This window comes from Aspergillus caelatus (assembly GCF_009193585.1).
Source record: "Aspergillus caelatus strain CBS 763.97 unplaced genomic scaffold BDV27scaffold_10, whole genome shotgun sequence".
Taxonomy (NCBI): Eukaryota; Fungi; Ascomycota; class Eurotiomycetes; order Eurotiales; family Aspergillaceae; genus Aspergillus; species Aspergillus caelatus.
This window is the reverse complement of record NW_022475273.1, coordinates 42,743-54,485: the sequence shown is the minus strand read 5'-3', so window position 1 is coordinate 54,485 and position 11,743 is coordinate 42,743. Positions and strand designations below refer to the sequence as shown.

General features: G+C 47.3%; 5 protein-coding genes across 5 annotated transcripts; all 5 read left to right on the top strand.

Annotated features, from left to right (window-relative positions):
* Positions 1-124: 124 nt before the first annotated feature.
* Positions 125-1,969, top strand: snf4 (AMP-activated serine/threonine-protein kinase regulatory subunit SNF4; the record flags this gene model as incomplete). Its single annotated transcript, XM_032071666.1, has 6 exons — positions 125-430; positions 709-931; positions 981-1,130; positions 1,201-1,557; positions 1,616-1,725; positions 1,784-1,969. 6 exons carry the CDS (start codon positions 125-127, stop codon positions 1,967-1,969), a joined length of 1,332 nt encoding a protein of 443 aa, XP_031932663.1.
* A 755-nt stretch (positions 1,970-2,724) lies between these two features.
* Positions 2,725-5,028, top strand: BDV27DRAFT_141071 (uncharacterized protein; the record flags this gene model as incomplete). The annotated part of the gene is made up of 2 exons (XM_032069773.1): positions 2,725-3,778; positions 4,226-5,028. 2 exons carry the CDS (start codon positions 2,725-2,727, stop codon positions 5,026-5,028), a joined length of 1,857 nt encoding a protein of 618 aa, XP_031932662.1.
* Positions 5,029-5,679: 651 nt separating this feature from the next.
* BDV27DRAFT_120530 (uncharacterized protein) lies at positions 5,680-6,877 on the top strand. The gene has a single exon (XM_032065125.1). It carries the CDS (start codon positions 6,270-6,272, stop codon positions 6,594-6,596), a length of 327 nt encoding a protein of 108 aa, XP_031932661.1. The 5' UTR covers positions 5,680-6,269; the 3' UTR covers positions 6,597-6,877.
* A 1,526-nt stretch (positions 6,878-8,403) lies between these two features.
* atfB (bZIP transcription factor atfB) lies at positions 8,404-10,403 on the top strand. The gene has a single exon (XM_032065124.1). It carries the CDS (start codon positions 8,919-8,921, stop codon positions 9,873-9,875), a length of 957 nt encoding a protein of 318 aa, XP_031932659.1. The 5' UTR covers positions 8,404-8,918; the 3' UTR covers positions 9,876-10,403.
* On the top strand, positions 10,017-10,403 carry BDV27DRAFT_1451 (uncharacterized protein). Its single transcript, XM_032070359.1, has one exon. The coding sequence runs from the start codon at positions 10,158-10,160 to the stop codon at positions 10,362-10,364; it is 207 nt and encodes a 68-aa protein (XP_031932660.1). The 5' UTR covers positions 10,017-10,157; the 3' UTR covers positions 10,365-10,403.
* Positions 10,404-11,743: the final 1,340 nt, after the last annotated feature.

The window sequence follows — 11,743 nt, the reverse complement described above, 5'->3', positions numbered from 1 at the left end:
CATTTGGTTTTTCATTGAGCCGCCTATTGTACGCTACAGGTAATCCCTCTAGCGTTGCCCCTCCAAACTACATGCAGGTTCCGAGTCATAAGTTAATTCCGGCCTCCTCTCACCGTTGGCCGTGATGCCGATGGCGGACAAGAACCCCACGGGCAGAATCAGACTGCCGCCCAGACCCGCCACGACGACGACCAACGACACTACTGTTGCTGCTCCTTCTCCCGCTTCCCCCATTACTACGACGACTCCAATTACCACTTCCATCCGCAACACCAACAATCTCACCTCCATCCCTAGTCGTCACCCTGTGTCTGGTCACGAGGGAGGTTTTGTGCAGCCCTCCTCATACCTCCGCCCGCGCGGTCTTTCGCATCCAATGCCCCCAACCCAGCCCGAAAGGGCGATCGATCGGGAAGAGCGACAGGGCCTAGTGAGTTTCAATTTTTCTTAGAGTTTTTGTTTTCTTGGTCGGGCCTCTTTTATTCGCCCTAATTATCTCATCTCCGGCTGTTCTTCCCTATTTCTCCCTTCCCCTCTGCTTGGTATTGTGGGCTTGTGGCCCCCTCAGTCCATCATGCTACTATCTCCGAGCACGAGCTGCGATTCCCTACCATTCATTCGCCCATACTCTCCTTTCCGAGCATGCTCAGTAGATATAGTTGGAGACTTTGGCTAATAACTCTCCCTATCGATCATATCTGTCTGTAGCGTGCCATTCGCAACTTCCTCAAAGTCCGTAACAGTTACGATGTCCTTCCGCTCAGCTTTCGGCTTATCATCTTCGACACCTCTTTGTCAGTGAAAGAGAGTTTGAATATCTTAATCCAGAATGGCATGTACTTCCCTTGTTTGGTGGATAGTGCGGTGCGCCGTGTCCCCTGCCCGTTATTCTTCCGCGAAAGGGTGCGACGTCGCAAACGGGCTATTCGATGTTCAGGAGGAAGATGTACTGACGAGGTTTCACATTGCTTAATCAACAGGCATCGTGTCAGCTCCATTATGGGACTCTAAAACCTCGACTTTCGCGGGTCTTCTCACCACCTCCGATTACATCAATGTCATTCAATACTATTTTCAGAACCCCGCAGCTTTGGGTGAAATAGATCAATTCCGACTGGACAGCCTCCGAGGTACGCCACTCACCCCTCCCCGCAATTTAATATACCTTGGACCGGTACTGATAATGAGCTACAAATATAGAGGTAGAAAAAGCTTTAGGGGTTGCTCCGCCGGAGACCATTTCTATCGATCCGGAAAGGCCTCTCTATGAAGCCTGTCGGCGCATGCTTGACTCTCGGGCTCGACGAATTCCTTTGGTTACTAATGATAGTCAAACGGACAGATCACATGTCCTGAGTGTAGTTACACAGTACCGTATCTTGAAGTTCGTCGCCGTCAATGTCAGTGAGACACAGAAGCTGCGCAGACCCCTGGGGGAGATATTGCTAGGCAGCTATGAAAATGTAGCAACAGCATCAATGGATACGCCTGTTATCGATGTAATCCATATCCTTGTGGAGCGGAGCATATCGAGTGTGCCTATTGTAAATTCGGAAGGTATGAGTTTGCCCAGCCTAACTTCTATCCAAGTACTAAAAGAACCACTTACTTCCAGGTGTTGTGTACAACGTCTTCGAATCAGTTGATGTTATCACATTGATCAAAGGTGGTGTATACGATGACTTAAGCCTAACGGTTGGAGAGGCGTTGAAAAAGCGGTCCCCAGTATGTTCTGCTGTTGAAACTCTCCTCTTCTCTAAGGGCTGACATAGGACCTCATTAGGATTTCCCTGGTATCTATACATGCTCGTTGAATGATGGTCTGGATACTATCTTTGACACAATTCGCAAGTCTCGTGTTCACCGCCTGGTAGTGGTGGACGAAAACTTCCGACTAAAAGGCGTTCTCACATTGAGTGATATTCTGCAATATATCCTTCTAGAAGGCGAAAACGACGAATCGTCTTGATATAATCCAGACATCGCGCTAAGGGTGCCTGGTGCACAATTAAAACTTGCATGGTAATGGCGTTTGATTCTACTTTTTTTTAAAGGTCAGTGACATGGTCTATTGTTAAGGATTCGACGGAAACATGGTTACGTTCCAATCGCCCTTCTCGTCTCCCACTGGGGCATGGACTCCTCTCGACTTGCAGTGCACAAGGAAACAAGGTATTGTATGATGATTTAGATTTCTATTGGGTTGGCCCTCAGCTTGTCGGGTTTATGTTCTGCCCACGTATTCAGCATTGGCGTTTGGATTGACCATAATAGATTTTTCTTTTATGTATGGCTATTGTTGTGAAGGTCCCTGTCTCTGTCCGTCAGCCTATCCTCCATTGCCTTCGTTGGAGTATGTATTGTATCTCTTCTATAGTTCTGATGACACTGTATGGTGCAGCTGTAGCCGTATACTTTCATACGGTAAGATGATGTACTCTCATAGAGCTGATGCGTTTAGTTTTTGGAATGAATGCCTGCCACCGGCTGACATATTGAGCAGGGTCTTTGTACGCATTCAGCATACTCCAGAGCAGAAGGAGCGACTAGTACATTCGCCGAAGGAAGTTGCTGCTATGGTCTCTCTTACTGTGTTTCAAGTTTTAGTATATTCGAACTCGACTTGGTGGTACATAGTCCTACTTTCATTTTACCAAGGGGCGTGGTCTACGACTTCGCTTATTACACGCTGCGCCTCTCACTCTTGATATATCTGGGGTAGTAATGGGGCTCTTCAGCCTCTTTTCCAAATCATCCACAAGCGAAAGCAGCGCACAAAAATGGACTCGTGCAGGCCATGCGAAGTTAAGCGATGATCGGCACCGCCAATATGGAGGTTCACCAAGTGATATGAGCCATGATGCGTCGATTGGAACCGGATCAAATCCCGCCTGCGATGAGCAGTCCAGAGAAATTCACTCTAATTCCTTATTCCAGAACAATCCACAGGCGCAGCATGAGCAAGCACCTTTGCTGAAAGATTTCTTGTCTCACATAGGCGCCAATAACACCAAAATAACATCCTTGGACTCGCGTGCCAATTCTCCGCATTTGGTCAAAGGCTCTGGGCGCTTCGTGACCCTCCTTCGTTCCCGCAAGTCTCGACGCCCGAAATCTCAATTTAGTGCTCCCGGGTTCCATGATAAGTATGCTGCTGGGAATTTTGATTGCTGCGACCATATGTGTACCGTGGGCGACAATACTGGAGGCTATCGAAGCGCAAATGGACAGAGGCTACTCCAAGACCACAGGAAACGAATAGGGCCTTTTGAGGATAGAAAGGCTAGCGACAAAACAACACACTCACACAAGTCTGAATATACAAGCGTGACCGTGTCTCATCACCCGTCAAAACGCACCTTAACGCCTATTGCCCTCTTCCATAAGGAAAATGTGCGTCAGAACCTGTTTGGTGAGTTTGTGGAGCCCTGTCGTCGAGTATCAAGCTGCTACCCCCTCTTGGAGCCATCGGCGACCACCACCAGCTCCGCGACACAGGCTAGCTCGTATTGTGGCGACATGGATCCTGAGATCGCTCACATGGCTGGAATGCTTGCAAAGAGCGGAAATCCCTTCGATCAAGAACTTTTTTGCGACCATGAAAACCTATCACTCATCAGTTCGTCTCGAACCGTATCCAGAGACAGCACTTGGTCGTTTCATATCGATCGACACACAGCCGCTGTCGCCTTCAATGAGCTTGCCGCTCGAATACATCTAGACCCACTGGAGTTGGACAAATATGACCCGGGCAAAGAACTTAGCCCGGTTTCCCCAGGTAAATATTCCCTTGGAGTGCCCACTTGGTGTGATAAACCTTTTCTCATGGAGCTACAGTCGATAACCCCAGCCTGATCGAAGACAACGAGCCCCCACGACGCCGCGATAGGGTCATTGATCGGATCCGGGTAATGCGGTCAACCCTACATATGAGAGTTCAGCCCGCCGTGACCCATGCACGAGCGCTGCGTCGGATGAAAACATTTGCCAATTTTTCTTCTCGGTCCTGCGAATTGTCTGTACTGAAAGGCAGGTCTTTGGAGAGCCTAGCTCGACTAGGGGGACATAGCTTTCTGAGCCTTCCAGTGGAGTTTGCACCGGCTACCCTCAGGCTACCGACATGTTTCGTCGCGACTATTTCCTATTTGAAATGCTTTGGTAGGCATCTCCTATTCATACACTACAGGCCGTGGTTCTGGAGTCTACTTACTAACGCAATGATCAGCGTTGTCCACACCAGAAGTGTTCTGTAACGCGGGTGACATGAAGATGGCCGCCCGAATCTACGATTACTTTGCGAAACAGGTGTTGTCCGCTGAAAATGTGCATGATAGGATTGAGGTGACTGTCCGGCGTGGAGAAATGCCCGTAGAATTGATGAAAATTCTCGGCCATGGCGCTTCCCCTAAATTCTCTTCACAGGTTCTCAGTGTTGGCTGGGTGTTCAAGGCTCTACTGGCCGGACTGCCTGGCGGAATCCTGGGGTCGGCGCGCTTGTACCGGATACTCGTCAGCATTTGCTACGGGCGTATCGCGGATAGCAATGGGTGCAATGGCGGCTATGGCGGTGGTCTTTCTCCCCCAGGTCACACGAAGGTGCAAGCGATCGGTCTCGCGGTCCTGGCGCTCACCACGCCAATGCAGCTGAATCTCATCTGCGCCTTTTTCGGGCTCTGTGCGATGCTACTGTACGAGACCGAGCGCACGGGTGAAGTCGATAAACTCGGGGGCGACGTTGGTCGAAGTGGTCTCACCTTGGAATTGTTGAGTTTGGAGCGCCTCGGCTATGTTCTTGGTCCACTCTTGACCCCAAATGGGGACAACGGTGGGCAGGACACATTCCGGGCCATCGAGCGGGAGATTGAAAATCAGCGGTTGATGACGATGTTGATCAGCAGTTGGTGCAGCATTAATCGACAGTTGCGAATCTGGCAGAATCAAGGATCGGTCGCGCGGCGGGGGTCGTTCTTCCGGTTATTCAGTTGGGAGCAGTCGTTGGCCGACGCCGAATGTCACATTGGCGGGTGACGAGTTCAAGACAAGAAATTCATCAGGATAATTCTCAGAAAATTCTTTAAAGAAATCTCATCGTCCTTGTTTGATCTGCTTCGGGCCAAAGGTCACAAGCCCCCCTTCCCTTTCTTTTCTTTTCTTCTAAAAAGAAAAAAGGAAAAAAAAAAAAAAAATTATTTCTCTTGGCATACTATAAACTTCTGGTGTATTCCGCCCTGTAGGCGAATCATAACACAAAGAACGTATCTTTACAAAAAGACATTGAGGGGCAGTGTTGGTGATTAACGATCATCGTCTGACGGGAGTCAAGGTTCGCCAATCGGACAATTATCAGCAGCGATAATTAGGTTCTGGGCTTATGGGGGGGAACGGACGGGCGAGCATGGCCAATGCAGGATGCGGCGTGGTTGGCACAATCTAGACCGTCCAGGCCAAACGATTATATCCGGTTTGCTTCCAATGTACGAAGCATCGGAAGGAGGGAACCGCACCGCTTGGAGCCTGTTATTGGTAAGGGACGTGGCTAAAGGTAGTTCGTTATTTGGTGGAGTCGGCAGATAACACAGAGTACGGAGTACAATCAATCAATCTATCTCATTAAAATGAGGGTCCATTTTATGCGGAGTAGCAAGTAAGCTCTGTCGATCCGTCAACGTTGAATCGTCGGCCCTCTGGTCCGGAACAACTAGTTCAGTCTTTTCTCCATCCTTCCATTCTTGTTTTCGTACTGACCTGGAGCAGTGTCAGTACTTTTCTCTCTGCATATCATATCATATCATCTCCCTCCATACAGAAGTACTCTTGGTACAGTACATACACACATTGATGGTCTACGACGCAGAGTCAAAATAAATGAAGTTACAGATCCTTGGTGCTTGAATCCTGTTTTCGTCTTTCTCTCTCTCTCCCATTTTTCCCTCTCTTTTTATTTTTACTTTTACTTTTATTTGATAATATTTTTTTTTTCTTTTTTTCTCTTTTCCAAAACCCAATTCAGCGCGTCCTGAATATAGCAGGCAAAGGTTATTGAATCACGGATAAATCGGATACGACGGTATGTATACTATGTATGCCCCGTACCGTACATACATACATATCCATACATACATGCATCTCACTTGGCACCAACCAGCTCCACCTCTAGCTCTCTCCATTCTGATACCCATCTAACCTGCTTTTCTAATCTTCCCCGTGCGAGAAGAGGAAGGATTCTTTAGGGTGTATCAGCTATCCGCTATCGACCTAGTATATCAGAGATGAATGCGGAAGACTCCACCAGGGAAGGGCAGTCCGCCAACCAGATGATGTGCTGGACTCCTCTTTCCAAGACAAAGAGCATCTGCGCTGTGGAACCCAAAGGTTTCACTCTTGGCAAGAAGGTGACGTTTGCACCCTGGGTTCCAGTGGCAGTATTTTGTTTTCTCGCTGGTTGGACCCATGGTTTCACTGCCCACCTCTTGGACGGAAGAGAAGCCAGGGAGCTCTGGCCAACGCTGACAGAATTGACTCGACCTTGGTTGGCACCCTTTCTGAGCAAAAGGTCCTTCCTCTCTCAGTACATTGACAAAGTCTCCGTGGTCTGAGGTTCACTGTAAGGTACAGACTCTTTTTTCGTGTGTCTCCACATTATATCATGCCGGATACCTCCTGTTGCCATATCCGACCCCTTTTACCTTTGTCGGAATTGTTGAGAGAATCCATAACAGTCCAAATTGCCAATTCAGGCAGGTAGATAGACTATAGATAGGATGAAAGAGCCTATTGATACCCCATGCAAACAACTCCATTTCGTTGCGAGTGGTTACCAGCTGTCCGACTCGAGTGGTACAGTAAAAGCTTTAGAGTGTAACTGACTCGTGCAATGAAGATTCATGAGTCAATGTACTTTTTCGACTTGTAACGTAATCAATAAATATAATAAGTTTCATTATTATTACTATTATTATTATTATTTTTTTTATTTCTCTAGTTCTACTTTTCTCTACGTTGACTCCTCTTTTCTCATCATGTTGATTGGGGGGTTCTTGTTTGGACTTGGAGATCATGATACACGATTGCTCTCTGGCCACCCAGCGGGCGGCGATCCCCGATTGTCTCCATGTACTCCATAAGTTGATATCACATTCTTGATATAGTAATAATAAAATTACTATTATGATTATGATTATTATTATTATTATTATTATTATTTGATTATCGTCGATCACAGTTGAAGTTCCAACCGTGAGTCGGGGTGCCATAATCTTTTTCCTTGTCTATTAAGTTTGCCAGGTCGTCAATGAACGAGCCGAACGGACACTCGATGATTTCATCCCCATGGCGATGGAGGGGAGTACTTTTGAATTTTGATTGCGTTCGGAGGATCTTCGAGATTTTTAGCAACTTCTTGTTCATTCATGAAAGGTATCGAACAAGCGCTCCAATGCAACTTTGAGACTTCCAACCCCCGGCCATCCATGATGTCAACGACAACCCCACCAGGAAATCCCCATTGGCGCTTTTTCCTCCCCGTGGACCTGGTCCGGGATGAGTAGCCCAACCAATCAAGATTGTCAGGAGTGGTTTGACAGGTTGTTTAATCGCTGGGACGGAGAGTTCGGGAGGAGCTGAAGTCAACCTTGGAGGGAAGAGAAGAAGGCTGAGGTTGAGAGAAGACCTCGAATGTCATCAACCCCAGCTCGTGATCCGCAGCCAATCATGGGTTTGGACTCAACAAGAAAAACAACATCAAGTCAATCAAACAAACAAACATGACCACTTTTCTCAAACTCTCCCATGTAGAAGTTCAGTTCACTTTCAATTCGATTCAATTCAATTCAATTCAATCCAAATAAATTAAATCCTTCCAGAAATTCAATTTGTTTATCTGTCCATCCATCATGATCCGTCGTGGTGTATCCCCATATAGGGAGCTCATTATCCACCTGGTTTTTCTTCCTTCCATGATTCCTCCATAGTTCTTCATTGCCTTTTGCCTCCCCCCTCCTCCTCCTCCTCCTCCTCCTCCCCATCTCGTATCACAAACCTCTTCCAATTGAATCACCCAATTTTTTTTTTTTTTTTTTTTTTCACACCTGGCTTGTGGTGAATATCTCATTGACGGACACCGTTTGAATGCGAGTCATTGACCAGGGTGAATCTTCTCGCAACGTCATCCGTTCCACAGGGTTGCGGTTGCACTTCCACCCAGGCTGGCCCACTTGCCTAGAAGCTTTCTGCACTTCCTTAGCCTTCTCGTCCTTGGAAGGTCTGGACACATGGGCCGATTCCAGAGAGAATCTTCTATCGCTCCAGTGGGTCCCCTTGCCTTGATACCCGGCCTTGGAAAGAGGGCTCCTCGTCTACGGATTTATTTTCCTACCGTCCGCTCTGGTTGAACAACGTCTTCTTCTTCTTCTTCTTCTTCTTTTTTTTCATCATCATCTTCTTCTTCTTCTTAATCTTAATCTATTCCTTTCACTTTGTTGGGAGAAGACCTTTTGCCCATTCCCGTAGTGTCAACCGTGGTAACACTGCCTGTCGGCCACCCGCACCTGCCTTAAAAACATACTCTTTTCCCCTCTCCGCTACCAAAGACCTTCAGCCACCACCTGAAACTTTTCCCACCTGCTATTCTCCTGATATTCGATCATACGACTCCTCTGCTCGCCGGCGAAGAGGGTCTTAACACTCTCGCTGGAACCCTTTCATATCTAATCTACCTCGATCTCTCTCTCTCTATATCTCTACCCCGTCCTTTGTCGGACTCTCCCTCTCTTGTGTGCCTTCTCTGATTTCCAAAGTCTGACATATATTCGTCGTCATCTGGCCCCTCTTAACTGTCGCTCCCCAATCAACATCGACGACCATCCTTTGGGCGTTCATCTGTATTCTTCGTCTCTTCGTCCCACCGCCAAATACCAGTTATGTCGGTGGAACACACCCTCTATAGCCGCGCTCCAGCAGCGATGGCAGATCCCTCCTGTGCCGGCCCAGCTGCCTTCACCGCGGCAGGCGCTTTCTCACAGCCCGACTTGATGGCTTTCTCTCTCCCAGAAGAAGAACCGATTTGGGGCTTCGACACCATCGCACCGTCCATGGCCTCGTGGCAAGGCAAGGTGGACCAACAGGCTTTTTGCAACCCCAACATGGAGAGGGGCCTTAGGAACACTCACGTCCGTAACGGACAACCCACGCCGCCTCCCTTTGATGACAAGAAAATGCAGCCTCCCATGGGGGAGATGTACCCTCTGGCACAATATCCGTTCAACAGCTCACCGCCCGAGTTTACCCCCCCGAAACACCGCAGCAGTCTCAGTGAACAATCGCAGACAGATGGTTATGGCGTCAGTACCCGACGTCGCAAAGCTTCGGCCGTCGATCAGGGGGAGCAACAGCAGGAGCGGGAGAAGCGAGAAAAGTTCCTAGAACGGAATCGATTAGCAGCCAGCAAGTGTCGACAGAAGAAAAAGGAGCACACGAAGCTCCTGGAGACACGGTTCCGCGAGGTATCCAGCAGGAAAGGCGAGCTTGAGTCCGAGATCGAGCACCTGCGCAGCGAAGTGCTCAACCTCAAGAACGAGATGCTACGGCATGCGCAATGTGGGGATGAGGCCATCAAGCTCCACCTCGCCCAGATGGTCCGGATGATCACCTCCAAGGACACCCCCAACCGCGACCTAGTTTCTCCCATGCGATCCCCTGAACAGAACACGGCGTCCACTCCTCACGGGCTGTCATTCGGATTTGACGGTCCCATGCAGCTTCCCTCGGAGATGGGATCGCCGTTGGATCAGCGACGAGACTCGGAGCAGTCCATTATGACTGAGTCGTCCTACGCCTTCTCCACAGATGACAGTTTTGATGAGCTGATCAATGTTTAACGAGTCACGTCACTAGCCTTTTTATATTTTTTTTTTTCCTTTTCTTTCCTTCCTTTTTTCTTCTACTTCTTCTTTTTCTCTTTTATTATCTATTATCTCCTTTGTTTACGATATTGCTTACTATATCGCTCTTTTCTCCCTGCATCTCGGTAATGGTGTCCGATAAAAGCGACTTGCATAATGCCCGGTTCCCCCCCCCACCCACACGCACACACACACACACACGAGAAATGAGATGTCCGAAATGTTACGAATCTGACCGAGTTCGCTGCTTTGCTTACGATGAGCTTTGGCGTTTGGAGTTTAATGGGATACAGGCAGTTCTTACGATTCGGAGCCTGGGCGGATTACTCTAGGGGAGTTGCTTATTACTGGCTGGCTGTATTAATAGATGTTGGAGGTCGATGTACCGGCCTTGCATTGCTCTGGGGCATCTGGTTGGTCACTCGTTGGCCTCGAGGGGCATTGCTATTACGATCAGATGTATAATACCTTCAGGTGTAGCAAAAATGGAAAATGCCTGGCAAATTGCATGACCTCTCGTAGACAATGTCATACTTGGAGTAAAGGAACCACCTCGCCACAAATAATAATAAGCTCTGGATCTGCATAGACTTTTCCCCAGGCTATGATCGATCGTGCCACACATTACATCAGACTTGATATCAGACCCAGCCCGTGAGGCAAATCCTTTTGATGGTGGCAATTAGGGCCAGGAACGGAGTCTATCTCCGGATGATTGTAACTGGCGACCCGTGAACCATCGTTGAAATAGAATTAGATCCCTGAGAGGGCTGAACTGCACCATGAACATTTGCTAAACTTTCCCTTTCTTTTTTTTTTTTTTTTTTTCTTTTACTTTTTTGTTCCATTGGCGGATATCCTTCCTCCTATCAAGCGGTCTTTATCCGCTTCCCTTTTTCACATTATCTAAGGTACTATGTAAAGTTCGGGGTCCCTGTTCTAGTGAGTTGCATAACGTCAGTTTTTACGTCAGTTGGTCAACGTCAAGCTTTTTTCTTTTCCAAGGGGCAAATGACAAGAGGCAAATTGGGGCTGATTTAGTCTTTACTGAGAATTTTATGGGTACTTGGTATGTAATAGGTAATAGGTATTAATTACTACGTTAGGAGGGGGAAAGGAATAGAAGGTATGATTCGTGAGGAATGGAATTGGTTTTTGGGGGGGGTATTGTGTGCCCATGGGGGTTGGTTTGTTGGAGATGAGTATGAGTATGTTGTATGTATGTATATACTATGTGTAGTATATAGTAATAGGTATAGAGATGTGGTAGGCAAGGAATATCCTTAATACCCTTTTAGTATTTTCCATGTAGTATACTCCTTCTATTATCCAAAAGAAACACAATAGAAATAAGAATAGATATGGAAATTATAGTAGTATCAATCAATGAATGGCATAATTCTCAAATCTCAACGCTATATAAGTTATACCAGCCATCTCACTGTTAGCATAGGACTATCACTTTAAATAGACGTGTCAGGATATAAATTTACTATTTACCCAGTAATATAATCATCACTAAGGTGGAATAGTACCTAGTAGAAAACCCCATAATGAGTCTTACTTAACTAGTAGCCTGTAGTTAACTAGCTATTGTACAGACAGACAGATGTATAGATACTGAGAGGTAGATAGAATGCTACTGGGGAGATAGATAGAGAGATAGGGCTAATCTCACCGGAAAATAGATCCAGGCGGGTATGGTATGTATCCATTGGTCCGAGATCCCAATTTCTAACTAGTATAGGATAGTAGTAGTCTACTTTGACATACAGTTATCCCTATGCGGATATGCCCTGTAGATCATTATTCCCGTTGTAGCTGTTCCACTGTGTCAACACGCA

Coding starts and splice junctions, on each gene's coding strand:
- BDV27DRAFT_120530 (XM_032065125.1), top strand. CDS start 6,270: ATGAATGCGGAAGACTCCACCAGGGAAGGGCAGTCCGCCAACCAGATG.
- atfB (XM_032065124.1), top strand. CDS start 8,919: ATGTCGGTGGAACACACCCTCTATAGCCGCGCTCCAGCAGCGATGGCA.
- BDV27DRAFT_1451 (XM_032070359.1), top strand. CDS start 10,158: ATGAGCTTTGGCGTTTGGAGTTTAATGGGATACAGGCAGTTCTTACGA.